We start from the raw sequence: 12987 nt of genomic DNA on the forward strand, positions 1-12987 counted from the left end.
GAATTAACGGCTGTGATTTCAAGGCCCATGAAACAAGTAGCCATTAATAAAGCTATTCCCTGAACTCCACTAAACCAAAGCAAGAGTTATTGACGTATTGCAAGTAATTTTCAAAATGAGATCCTTAAGGATCTCCTCAGTATTCTTAAAATTGACCTCAATGAGGGTTAATGTTTATGAACATGGACATGTGTATACTCTTGTTTTATGCCCTGAAAAATTAAATGCCTTTTTTAAAAGTGAGATATTTCACTTTCAAAAACAGTAATACTCTTCTCACTGATTTTGGTTAGTATTTCTTAATGAAGCAGATCCAGGTAGGGTATGTATTTTTTTATATTAATGTCCTGAAATATACTGGCTTAAAATTATCTTACACAATAAATAACATCTGGAAATGCATTAATATTTGAAGACAGAACATCAAACTTGTGAATCACTGAGTCACTGACTCATCAGAATGTTCAATCCTGAAATGGTAAAAAAAATAAAAGCCATTCAAAGCAAATTAAACCATGATTTAAGGCATAAAAAGTTATCATATATTTCTTGAAGATCACTCCCTCAATACACTCAATTACCAACATGTTGGGGACTAATGTTGGTGAGATGGCAACCCTGGGGGCTCCTACATAAGACCAGCACTACTGGTGCCTGACAGATGTGACTTGTGTGCCAGCGTCAAGCATCAAGCCTAAAACCAGTAGCAGGCTCACTAATTAATTACTAAGTACTGTCTTACAATGTTTATATCTTTAGAAAAGAAATTTTAAAAGCAGAAAATCTCATGCTATATTTTCTTTTTTTTTTTTTTGAGACGGACTTTCGCTCTTGTTTCCCAGGCTGGAGTGCAATGGCGCGATCTTGGCTCACCGCAACCTCCGCCTCCTGGGTTCAGGCAATTCTCCTGCCTCAGCCCCATGCCCAGCTAATTTTCTGTATTTTTAGTAGAGACGGGGTTCCACCATATTGACCAGGATGGTCTCGATCTCTTGACCTCGTGATCCACCCGCCTCGGCCTCCCAAAGTGCTGGGATTACAGGCTTGAGCCACCGCGCCTGGTCTCATTCTATATTTTCAAAAATTAAACAGTAGAGTTTTTATCTTGTAACACAACATGATGTATAGTAAGATTCTTGAAGATATACTGATAAAAAATATTCTAATAAACTCCATGTCTAAGGATTTTATCCTGATAACACAATAACAGCTACTATTTACTAAGCATTTACTATGTACAGGGACATTGTTCTTACCATGTTCATATATTATGTAATTTAATCCTCATAACAACCCTATGAGGTAGATACTATTATTATCTTTAGCTCTGAGATAAGGGAAACTGAAACATAGAGACTAAGTATCAATGCAAAGTCATATAGCTAGTTAGCTGCAAAGCCAGGATTTGACCCCAAGGAGTCTGACTCCAGAGCTATGTTCTTTACCCACTACATCTACCCTCTGTACAAAAATACTGCTGTAAGGATACTTATCCCAGAGCTGTTTAAAAGAAGCAATAATTGGAAAATAAAAAATAAGTGATTAGTTAAATAAATTATGGTATATCCATATAATGGGATACTATGGTAATATTAAAAATAATGTTGGGGTAAGTATTCAATAACATGAAAAATGTTCATGATACATTATATAAAAATTATGTCAGAAAACATAATGTAAATTTCTTTATCTTAAAAAGGTATATATGCATAGGAAAAAGACAAGAAGACTATCTAACAAAGTGCTAACAATTGTTATCTCTGAAGAGTGATTTTCATTTATTTAACATAATGTATTAATAGTCTACAATGAATAAATAATTTCTGCAATGAGAAAAAAATATTTGAAAATTCTTTTACAATAAGGTAATCCAGTATTCTAATTAATCTGAATGATGTCAAATTACATATTCACCTGAAGATACACTTGATTTTATATATTCATTTTTATTTAACTTTACCTTCCAAAAGCTGTGAGCTAACATTGACAAAATCAATTTTCTTCCGGAGATATCGCTGATTCAATTTCCAAATGCAAGAAATAAATGCATTCTTTTCAGCAGTGCTGCTGGCAACCCATTTATATATCTTTTCAAAGTGTAAATCAAATTCAGGATTTTCCTAAAATAAAAATACACAAAAGATATTATTTTTGATCACATCCTTTTTCATTGTTAATGTAGAATCTACATTAAAAAAAGGAATTTACACTGTTTTTGGAAAATAAAGATGATTAAAAATCAGTTAAGCAACTAGAAGACAAGGGTTTAGAGAACTGAATTTGTTTACCACCCCAAAGAAGCTGGATGAAGAAATAACATACGGTTGTGGTCATTTTCTTCTTACGCCCTTTAGGTCTATGAGTAGAAGCATGGGATGTATTAATGGCTTTGTGGCTTAGCTTCCTCATTAGTAAGATGACAATGGTCTCTAGCTTGGACACGGACCAAATTTTTCTTTTTAAATTGCCTATAGAGTTTTAGAGTTACACATTTTCTATAATAATGTACTACTATTTCAAACTGTAATTGGACACTAACTCCCTAATAGGGACTATATCTTCTAATTATAAAACTTGAGAAAAATACAATGCATATCCTGTACTTTCTTTTTAAGAAGGAGTTTCGCTCTTGTTACCCAGGCTGGAGTGCAACGGCGCGATCTTGGCTCACCGCAACCTCCGCCTCCTGGGTTCAGGCAATTCTCCTGCCTCAGCCTCCTGAGTAGCTGGGATTACAGGCACGCGCCACTATGCCCAGCTAATTTTTTTGTGTATTTTTAGTAGAGACGGGGTTTCACCATGTTGACCAGGATGGTCTCGATCTCTTGACCTCGTGATCCACCCACCTCGGCCTCCCAAAGTGCTCGGATTTCAGGCATGAGCCACCGCGCCCGGCCTCCTGGTGTACTTTCTAAGAACAATTGAGGTGAAAAGCAGAGATTGCTCTTAATTATTTTCTATTTTGAAAATAAGGAATGATTAAAGATGTCTCAAAAGTTAAAAGTGCTGCTGGGCCTTAAAGTTTTTCATTTTTAATTTTGAGACAGGCTCTCACTCTGTTGCTCAGGTCACAGAGCAGTGGTGCAATCACAGTTCACTGCAGCTTTGACCTGGGCTCAGGCAATCCTCCCACCTCAGCCTCCTGAGTAGCTGGGCCCACAGGCACACACCAGCAGGCCTAATTTTAAAAATTTTTATAGAGACAAGGTCTCCCCATGTTACTCAGCTGATCCTTCTGCTTCGGCCTCCCAAAGTGCTGGCATTACAGGCATGAGCCCCTGTGCCTGGCCTAAAGTTCTTTCATGTGATAAAGAAGCTCAACCAATCTGAGAGAATTACACTGTACTTTCTACAAGTCTCTTAAGCCATGTTACAGCAATAATCCACACCAGGCTAATACTTCTACCTTGAATGAATAGAACTACTTGACTATTATTTTAAAAAATAGGCTGGGCTTGGTAGCTCATGCCTGTAATCCTAGCACTTTTGGAGGCTGAGGTGGGCAGATGGCTTGAGCCCGGGAATTTGAGACCAGCCTGGGCAACATGGAAAAACCCTGTCTCTACAAAGAATACAAAAATTAGCCGGGTGTGGTGGCCTGTACCTGTAGTCCTAGCTACTTGGGAGGCTGAGGTGGGCAGATGGTTTGAGCCTGTAAGATGGAAGCTGCAGTGAATCAAGATTGCTCCACCGCACTCCAGTCTGAGCAACAGAGTGAGACCCCATCTCAAAACAAAGAAACAAATAAGCAAACCAACAAACTTACGGACATATACTTTTCTTTACATCCAAGGAATTAAAAAATAGGCTCAAATATTCTTAGCGTTCTAGAAGAATATTAACATATTTGATTCATTTAAACTGTTATTGGGGGAAATATAAATACGTTAAAGGTAAGGGAAGTTATATCACACTTTTACTGTGAAGAATTGAAATATCTAAGGAATCAGCACATGATCTTTGGTACAACATCATATTACAGCAGTACAGAACGACTAATTAGTTCAATTTATAGCTTAATAAACAGAATTGAAGCATCAAAAATTAAAAACCTGTCTTTACAACGAAAAGGTAATTGCATTATTATCCAAAAAGTACAGTAAGAGTATTGGCAACTAATATGAAACTTGATGGGAAATAATCTCTTCCCTGGGAATATTTCCCATAATACCATAAAAGAAGCTGAGTGCTCCAGTGGCAACACTCACACAAATCAATGTGTGATACTAAATGGCTAACTTAAAGTTATGTATAAAAGTTTTATGTTTCCTATCCATATATAGTGTACACACACCAAGGTGCCTACATAAAATGCAAAAAAAAAAAATCCATTAAGCAAGTCAGCAAGAGGCGTCAGCTGTGAGAATGCATTCAAATAAGCATTCAGCAATGTTACTGAATTATGCAAGTCAACAGGGTTACGAAGTGCAAAACTACTGAAGGGAAAAATGCTTTTAATAAAGGTACAGTTTTAAAGAGCCCTTAAAGTGTTTTTTTCTTAAAGAGAAGCCAACCAGAAAAGTTTCTACTCTTGATCCCTCCCCATGGCAATGAAAACTACTTATTAAAGTGGTTATTAAACATCCCCTTATAATTTTCTTTCCAATCTCCATTCCTCTAAATTTCTGTCAAACCCAGTTTCTACATTTCACCTTTTTCTAAACACTGGGTGCTCCTTAGGGATAAAGCAAAGGGCCAGTATGCTTAAAATACTTAAAGAAAAGGCATGTTCTGCATTTGGAAGAAAACTGAATTATACAGATAGGCAGGGCTCTCCTCAAATTGTTCTTACTTCATTTTTTTTTTTTTACACCCAACTACCTGTCCTTTTGTCCAGATTTTTGATGCTTGGAGGTTTGTACCAAAGTACGTGTAAAACCAGAATTTAATCTTATCAGACTGTTTTACAGAGGCAGTTTTTTTGTTTTTGTTGTTTTTACTTTGTGCCTTTTTAGTAAATGTATGAGATTTGTAGAGTTAAAGAGCACCTGTAGTTTCACTAGTGTAAGCCTTGCTATATATTAGTCCTATCGACAGTACAAGTAGTTGTGGTACAAAGTATTCCCTAGTGCTCTGGAGGTGGGTTTGGGCTGCAGAGGAAGATGAGGAGCAGAGAGAGGGTGAGGAGGAAGAAGCACCCAATTTAACCAAAGGGGGCCAACTTGACTGCTTTGAAAAAAGGGTATGCTCTGAAAAGCCCCGAACTGCCAGGAATTTAAGTCACCTTTAATGTGATTATCACATTATTCAACTTCGTTGAGTTTGAGTGTGGTTTATGTATAAAGTGTAAGATTTATATATTTATAGATCTTATTCTCAAATAAGTTATGTAACTTGCTATCACTTTGTTTTTTTTTGAGCCACAAACATCAAAGCCCTCATGAAGACTAAGAAAGGCTCACTTTGGTTACATGATTTTGATTAAAACAAAACAAAACAAAAAACAAATGAAACCTCGTGACACACCACTTTAAAATCCATACTATGTATACATTTTATACAAATTAGGCTTAATCTAAACACAGAAATGTGCAGAGTCAAGGTTATATTGCTCTAGCTTATGTAGCTTGTACACAAACATAATTGTAGCTTAAAAAAAGCAAAAAACCCTAAAACAAACATATACATTAATTTGTTTTTAGACATCTTAGCGTATGTAATGCTATGTTATAAAATGAAAGCTGCTTTCTGAACACAGGCGGACTAAGAAAAACCTACTTTGATAGCATCTTTGGCATCTACCACAGCAAGATCGCGAAGGGCCCAAGCGATCTGCCTTTTGTAGAAATCTCCCTTATCGGATTTCTTGACTTTGACCACCTTCACTTGCACAGGGCGTTCAGTTGTCACTGTGAGTAGAACATACACTTTTGTTATAAATATTACTCCTTTTACTCATTCTTCATTCACTCATTATGAGTATAGCTTTCAGGTGCCTAGTAGCTGATACTAAAAGAGTGTAATACTTTATAACAAGTGCTATGACTGAGGAAAGCACAGAATCCTAATAGAAGCATCTATGTCAGACTAGAGGGTCGGAGGTAGATTCCTTGAGAAATAAAAGAATGATATATTAATATTAAATTAATTCTGACCAGTTTTAAAGTATGAGATAAAATTCTAAAGAATGATTGACATATGTAAAGCCTGTGAGAGGCTTGAAAGAGCAAAATACCATTTCAAAGAGCAACAATATATTTATACATAAAGGTCTTACTATGTTGCCAGCTTGTCTTAATTAAACTCCTGGGCTCAAGTGATCAGTCCGACTCAGCCTCCCTAAGTGCTGGAATTACAGGCATGAGTCACTGCACCTGGCCTAAGAATTTCTTTATAGCAATACAGATACATTATGATTGAGTTAGGTTTTTCCAAAAAGTCAATTTATCTTTTGAAAAGCAAAGTATAATTATATACTACACTCACAAGGGAGAAAATTTTATAATAATATCAACAATATGAAATAAGCATTTGATAAAATTCAACACCCATTCATGATTTTTTAAAAAAGTGTAAGAAACCAGGAATAGAAGGGAACTTACTTAACACTGCAAAGGATAGCTGTAAAAACCCTATACCAAATATTATGCTTAAAAATGTAGTCATTCTCTTTGAGATGGAGACTGTATTGATAGTCCTAACTAGTAAACTAAACCAACAAAAATAAATATAAGATATAAAAACTATAAAGGAAGGAAGAAAAATATCACTTCTTTCAAAGAGCCTAAAAATAATCAGAATTAATAAGGAAGTTTGACAAGATTGACAGACATCCATATAAAACACCAACAATGCATTGTAGAATTTAACAATATGATTTTAAAATGTATTAATGTTAATAAGAGCTATTATTTATAACTATCAAAATCTAAGAATAAATCAATACCTGGGAATAAATCTAACAAAATACATGCCAAACCTTTAGAGAAAATGATGAAACTTATAAAAAGTTATAAAATACCTAGATAAATAGAGAACTGTACCATGTTCATGGCACAAAGATTCAATATAATAAAAATGCAAGTTATCTCCAAATTGAACTATAGGTTCAAAACAATTCCGATGAAAATCCCAACAAAGTCTGAAACTTGAAAAGTTGTTTCTAAAATTTAGGTCGAGTATAAAACAAAAACAAAACAAAAATAAGATATAAGATGACACCCAGAAACACTCACACACACCATGACAGATGTCAACACAGGTGAACGAAGACTGAAACGTAAAAAGCAAAATTATAAAACTTTTAGAATTTAGGAAAATATTTTTATGACCACACAACAGATATCTAGGAAAGATCTCTTAAGACACCAAAGGGTAGAGCCATAAAGGATTAATTAATTTCATTTAGTTTAAATTATAAATTTCATTAAAAGTTATCATTAAAAAAAGACAAGCCACTAACTGGGATGCATACTACCAACAAAAGATTGATACCCAGATTATAGAAAGAACTTGTAAAATCAGTAAAAGGACAAGCAACACAATAGAAAAATGAGCAAAAGGCTTAAATAGGTACATTTCATAGAGAATGAAATGAATAAGAAATTCATGAAAAGATGCTCAATCTCATCATTATAGGGAAATACAATTTAAAACCACAATGAGATACTATTTCACTGTCACCAGATTGGCAACAATTAACAACCTGCCAAAACCAAGTGTTGGCTAGGAATTTGTTGACCCAATAATTTTTCCACTTGTAGAGACAATGGGGATATTCAAAACAAAGAGGAAATATCTCCTAAATAGTGAAAGGATACAAAACAAGTACTCTTTCTTACTAAATACCCACCTGTGGCACATAAAAAACAGTTCTTTTTCTTTTTTCCTGCTTTGCAGACATTCACAATGCTCAGCAGGCGTTCATCATTTGGTGTAAAAATGTCTCTTTGTAATGCATGCTTGATTGCTGTCATCTTTCCTCAGCTGAAAAATTCAGAGTATAGATATTTAGCTCATTCTCAACATTACTGCACCTTATACTTTTGAACTTTTGATTTGAAAATGATTTTTGGTTAACAAGCCTAGGGAAAATGATTTAATATATTAATACACCTAAATCACAAAAATATAAAGCTGTAAGTTTGGGAAATAAAATTAGAGAACCAGTATTATTGACTCCAATATGTTTGGAAATGCTCAGAGTATGTATATACACACACACACATACACATACACGCACACAAGATTTAAGAAAAAAATCTTCAAACCCATGCTCAATCTTTAAATATAGTTTTCTACATAAAGAACCCTTACAACTCAACACCAGAAAGACAAATAACCCAATTAAAACTTGGATAAAAGACCTGAATGGACATTTCTCCAAAGATACACAAACGGCCAATAAGCACATCAAAAGATGCTTAACACCACCGGCCACTGAGGAAATGCAAATCAAAACCACAATGAGGTACCAACCACTTTACACCCACGAGGATGGTTAAAATAAAAACGATAGAAAATAACAAGTGTTGGTGAAGATGAGAGGAAACAGAATTCTCCTACATTGCTGGTGGGATTGTAAAATGGTGCAGCAGCTTTGGCAAAAAGCTAGGTGGCTCCTCATTAAGTTAAACAAGGGTTACCTTATAATCCAATAATTCCACTCCCAGGAGAATAGAAAACATATGTCCATGCAAAAATCTGTACATGAGTGTTCATGGCAGCATTATTTGCAATAGCGAAAAAACAGAAATAACGGAAATGTGCATCAAATGATATATAAGCAAAATGTGGTATATCCACACAATCGATTATTATTCGGCTGCAAAAAAAAAAAAAAAGGAAATGAAGTAATGAAACATGTTACAATATTGATGAATCTTTAGAACATTATGCTAAGTGAAAGGAGCCAGACACAAAAGATCACATATTGTATGATTCCATTGATATGAAATATCCAGAATAGGAAAATCCATAGATACAGAAATGTAAGTGGCCTTCAGGAGCTGGAGGGGAAGGCGTAAAGAAGGAAAGGAGGAGTGATTGCTAATGGGTATGGAGTTTCTTTTTTGGGGTGATGACAATGTCTTTCAACTAGATAGTAATGATGGTTGTACACCTTTGTGGATATGCTAAAATCACTCAATTATACAATTGAAAAGGGTGAATTTTATGATACATGATCTCAATAAAACTGTTATAAAAATAGGTTTCTACTTATCTCCCTTTTCTCATCTAACTCAGCATCTTTTCAAACAACAAGTTAAAATATTTCTTAATCTTTTTCAAATCTAAATTTCTGCGGATATCTATTACTATTTTCCAATGCAAATGTGTAGTATTTCACACATGTGAGCTTGCCTAGGACACTAACTTTTAAAATACTATTTCTTTCTATGGGAAAATGAGGAAATTATGATTTTTAATACATGATTAACAACACATTTTTATAGCAAAATGACACTTTTGTAAATTAAGTCTTTCCAATATTGTACTCAATCTGTACAACTTCTATTTCTGCTCCAATTCCAAAAAATTGCTTTCTCATACAATTCACATCTTCCCACTTCCATTTCATCTCAGCCTGTAGTCTTTTTACATTCTCCTCCTTTCTGTTCCCTTAAGCTGGCCTCTCAAAGTTTACTTCTTTTCCAACCTTGCCTGGAGACAGTGCTCCTTTTCCTATACCTAAACTATCCCCTACAATTATTTCACCCTGTTTGTAGACCAGCTGATCTTGTTTTTATCAATCTCCATAAACTGTATTTTTTCTTCACTTCTCTTGGATTACCAGACGCCACTTTAAAAAGCCACATATTCGCCTGGCGCAGTGGCTCACGTCTGTAATCCCAGCACTTTGGGAGGCCAAGGTGGGTGGGTCACCTGAGGTTGGGAGTTCGAGACCAGCCTGACCAACATGGAGAAACCCCTTCTCTATTAAAAATACAAAATTAGCCAGGCGTGGTGGCTCGCGCTGAGGCAGAAGCATCAGCCTCCTGAGAGGCGGAGGTTGCAGTGACCCGAGATCGCACCATTGCACTACAGCCGGTGCAACAAGAGCAAAACTCCTACTTTAAAAAAAAAAAAAAAAAAAAGCCACATATCCATGCTCATTTCATGCAGTACAAATACCTACATCTGGTGAAAGCTAGACTTTCCGTGCTGCTCAGCAATTAATCTTTCATTTGATGAATCCTTTCCTATTCCCCAGGACTATTGTTGCAAATCCCTATTATTCTTCTTCAGTTCCCAACTCTAGCATTAGCCTCCTTCCTCTCTGCAAATGACTTAATAACCTACCTTGCAGAGAATATAGAAACACAATTATCCCCAACTGCTTTCTTCTCCATCTCTCTACACCTTCACCCATCCTAACCTCCTTTTGGTCTGTTATAGTGTGTCCATGCAGCTAATCCCTTAATATATTGTAGGGCCTAGATACTCTGTTTCTTCCTAAGCCCAAGCCCCATTGTACACTGGCCAGTTTACTTTTCTATCTCTGGGCTTTTGCTCATGCAATTTTCTTTTCTTAGAATTCTCTTCTCCCTGGGAAATTAAAATTCATCCCTCAAGAATGTGCTAAAATGTCATCTCTTTTGTAAAGTAGCCCCTCCCTGCCACCTCCCCACGCAGAGAATATTTTCTACTTCTCTAACATTTCCCATCATAAATAAAACAGCATTTATGAATTGTATTTTCTAGTTAGTTGTATTTTATCCCCTACTCAAAGCAGTACCATGTCGTAATCATCTTTGCATTCCTAGATCTTGGCAAATTAGGCATTTGGTAAATGTTTAAATTAACTGACATGACAGCTATAGATCCTCCAAGATTCCCCCTTTCCAACTTTCACACCTATAAGCAAATGTCCAGGTTCAAAATCCACCATATTTGATTCCCTCTTCTGTTGTCAAGATGAAATCTGATATCACACTCTGATTTTCCCCCATCTACATGTAATTTATTCCTTTCTTTTCCCACTGTAAATATACCAACTCAGGTTCCTATCAATTTTATTTAACCCTACAAAATCTGGTTATCTCTCTGCATGGCCCCACAACCCTAAACAACAACAAAATAATCTTAAAGACAGTTTGTATTACATCATGCTCTTACTCAACATTTTCCTAATGTTCTCAAAAACAAACCTTCCACCCCAAGCACTCTGTTCATTTTGGATGTCAAATCTTCACTTTGGTGCTTTCCATGTAAGGAATATCCTCTCCACCCTATCCAAACCCTAATTACACTCCATGGTTTACATGAAGTTGATTCAATAATCCAAATTGATCTCTCCTCTAAATTTCTACAGCACTTACTGCATTTGCTAAACAAATCAAGCATTTGCTGTCTAATGGGCTCATTAAATCATAAGCCTCTGTATCTCAAGAATTCTCTTAAAGAGAAAGAAGGGAGGAATGTTCATGATAGTTTTGTGTTTAGTGGATACTTATATCTCTTAAGGGAATTAGAACTGAATAGTAAAAACTAGTCAAATGAATGACTAATACGGACCAACGTTTACCCATATTCCTGCTCTGGCTAAAAGCAACAACTGAATTGTACAGTGAGTGGCGAAACAAGAGAGGACAGAGCATACCTCATAAAGAAGTTAGGCATAATGAAAAGCAGTATGTGACTCTTCATTCAGCAAATACTGATGCTTAGTAGATGCTAGACACTACTCTGGGTTACAGTGGTCAACATGACAGACATGTTCATAAAGACCTGAGGCCGCGTGCTTCTATGGCATTTACATTCTGCAAGTCGAGTGATTAACTTCGGTCTTTTCAGTACTTTTCAGCAAGTCTGTAAATAAATCCCTAGAAGTCCTCTAAAATTATTTTCCAGGTCTGAGAACCCATGTGTGACCACGTTCCAAAGGCAGCCGGCCACTGTTTACTCTGTACTGGTTGTTTCCTTAAACTCAGTTGGACCACCACACTGTGGTCAGTGTGAGTGCCCGTGTGCACTGGGTCCTGTATGCTGCTGAGACATATTAGTGCATGAAGTATTGTAATCTAGAAGATAAAACTGTGCATGAAAATAGGGTAATGCACTTAAGAGATGTGGGGGGCGGGGAGAAATGTGGATTTGGACAAAGGGGAAGGCACTGTCACGCTCTCCTCTCCTGGCACGCCAAAGAGCGTACGATCAGGGCCATTTTGCACAAACAAAATCTGGATCCGATAGGCGGAACCGTAATGGGGCCCATGAAGACTGCCCTCCCAGCTCCGCATTCTCCCAGACCCGAGGACAAGGGGCTGGAGAATGCTCTGACCAGACTTTGCGTCTTACCGGGACAAACGGGGAAAGGAAGGTCAGAGGGAGCGGTGTCAGACCCCGGGCGTGGAGACAGCAGCGGGACTGAGGAGCCGCCTTAGACCCTGGTGCCTGTCTGTCAGCTCGTCTGTCCGCCGCCGCCGGAACTACCGAGCAGCTGTGGCCGAAGGCTTACCGCAAGGCCGAACTGAGCCCGGCTCTGCCGAGGCGGGTCTTTCAAAACGGAGACCGGATGGGGGCCACGAGGATGTTCCCCTAAATAAAGCCTTGAACGGGAAGTGGCCGTTCCCCCAACACTTCCTATATCCGTGCACGTGACAAACTCCGCGCCGGAAGCTGACCCCGTAGAGAAGGAAAAAGATGCGAATGGGGGGGGGAAAAGGAGTGGCCAATAGACGCGGAGGGGCGGGGCGCCAGCCGACGGGCGTGGCCAGGCTGAGCAAGGCCTCACTGGAGGGGCTAGTTAGGGAAAGGCAGGGGCGGGGCCTTTTGGCACAGAAACTGACTTGGGAGTTGGGGATTTTATGCTGTGTAGTATTTATTCTCTCTAAAAGTGTTATTTATTCAGATATTTGCAGCAATTCACTTAAGAAGAAATTCGATTAAATGTTTTCCTTTTTTCATATGTAAAGCTCTATTAACTCTAGATCTTTGCTACTTAAACTTTGGAGAGCTTAAATGAGTTAAATCAGATTCTCTGCGGGTGGGATCCAGACATCAGTACTTTTAATATGGTCCCAGATGATTCTCATATACAGCTAT

General features: G+C 37.2%; 1 protein-coding gene across 16 annotated transcripts in view; it reads right to left on the bottom strand.

Annotated features, from left to right (window-relative positions):
- Positions 1-12520, bottom strand: part of EXOC1 (exocyst complex component 1) — a 52944-nt gene extending 40424 nt beyond the window's left edge. For 8 of the 16 annotated variants that reach the window (XM_002745817.7, XM_002745816.7, XM_035293698.3 and 5 more), the window contains exons 1-4: positions 12401-12520; positions 7793-7926; positions 5719-5849; positions 1961-2120 (exon numbers count right to left, since the gene is read on the bottom strand). In XM_002745817.7, the coding sequence (XP_002745863.1) occupies positions 1961-2120; positions 5719-5849; positions 7793-7916 (415 nt within the window). In that variant the 5' untranslated portion in view covers positions 7917-7926; positions 12401-12520. Of the gene's footprint in view, positions 1-1960; positions 2121-5718; positions 5850-7792; positions 7927-12240 lie in introns of all 16 variants that reach the window. The other 8 variants (XM_035293701.3, XM_002745815.6, XM_035293696.3 and 5 more) reach the window with 1 other exon arrangement.
- Between the last annotated feature and the right edge of the window lie 467 nt (positions 12521-12987).

Source organism: Callithrix jacchus, chromosome 3 (genome assembly GCF_049354715.1).
Source record: "Callithrix jacchus isolate 240 chromosome 3, calJac240_pri, whole genome shotgun sequence".
In the NCBI taxonomy this organism is placed as follows: domain Eukaryota; kingdom Metazoa; phylum Chordata; class Mammalia; order Primates; family Cebidae; genus Callithrix; species Callithrix jacchus.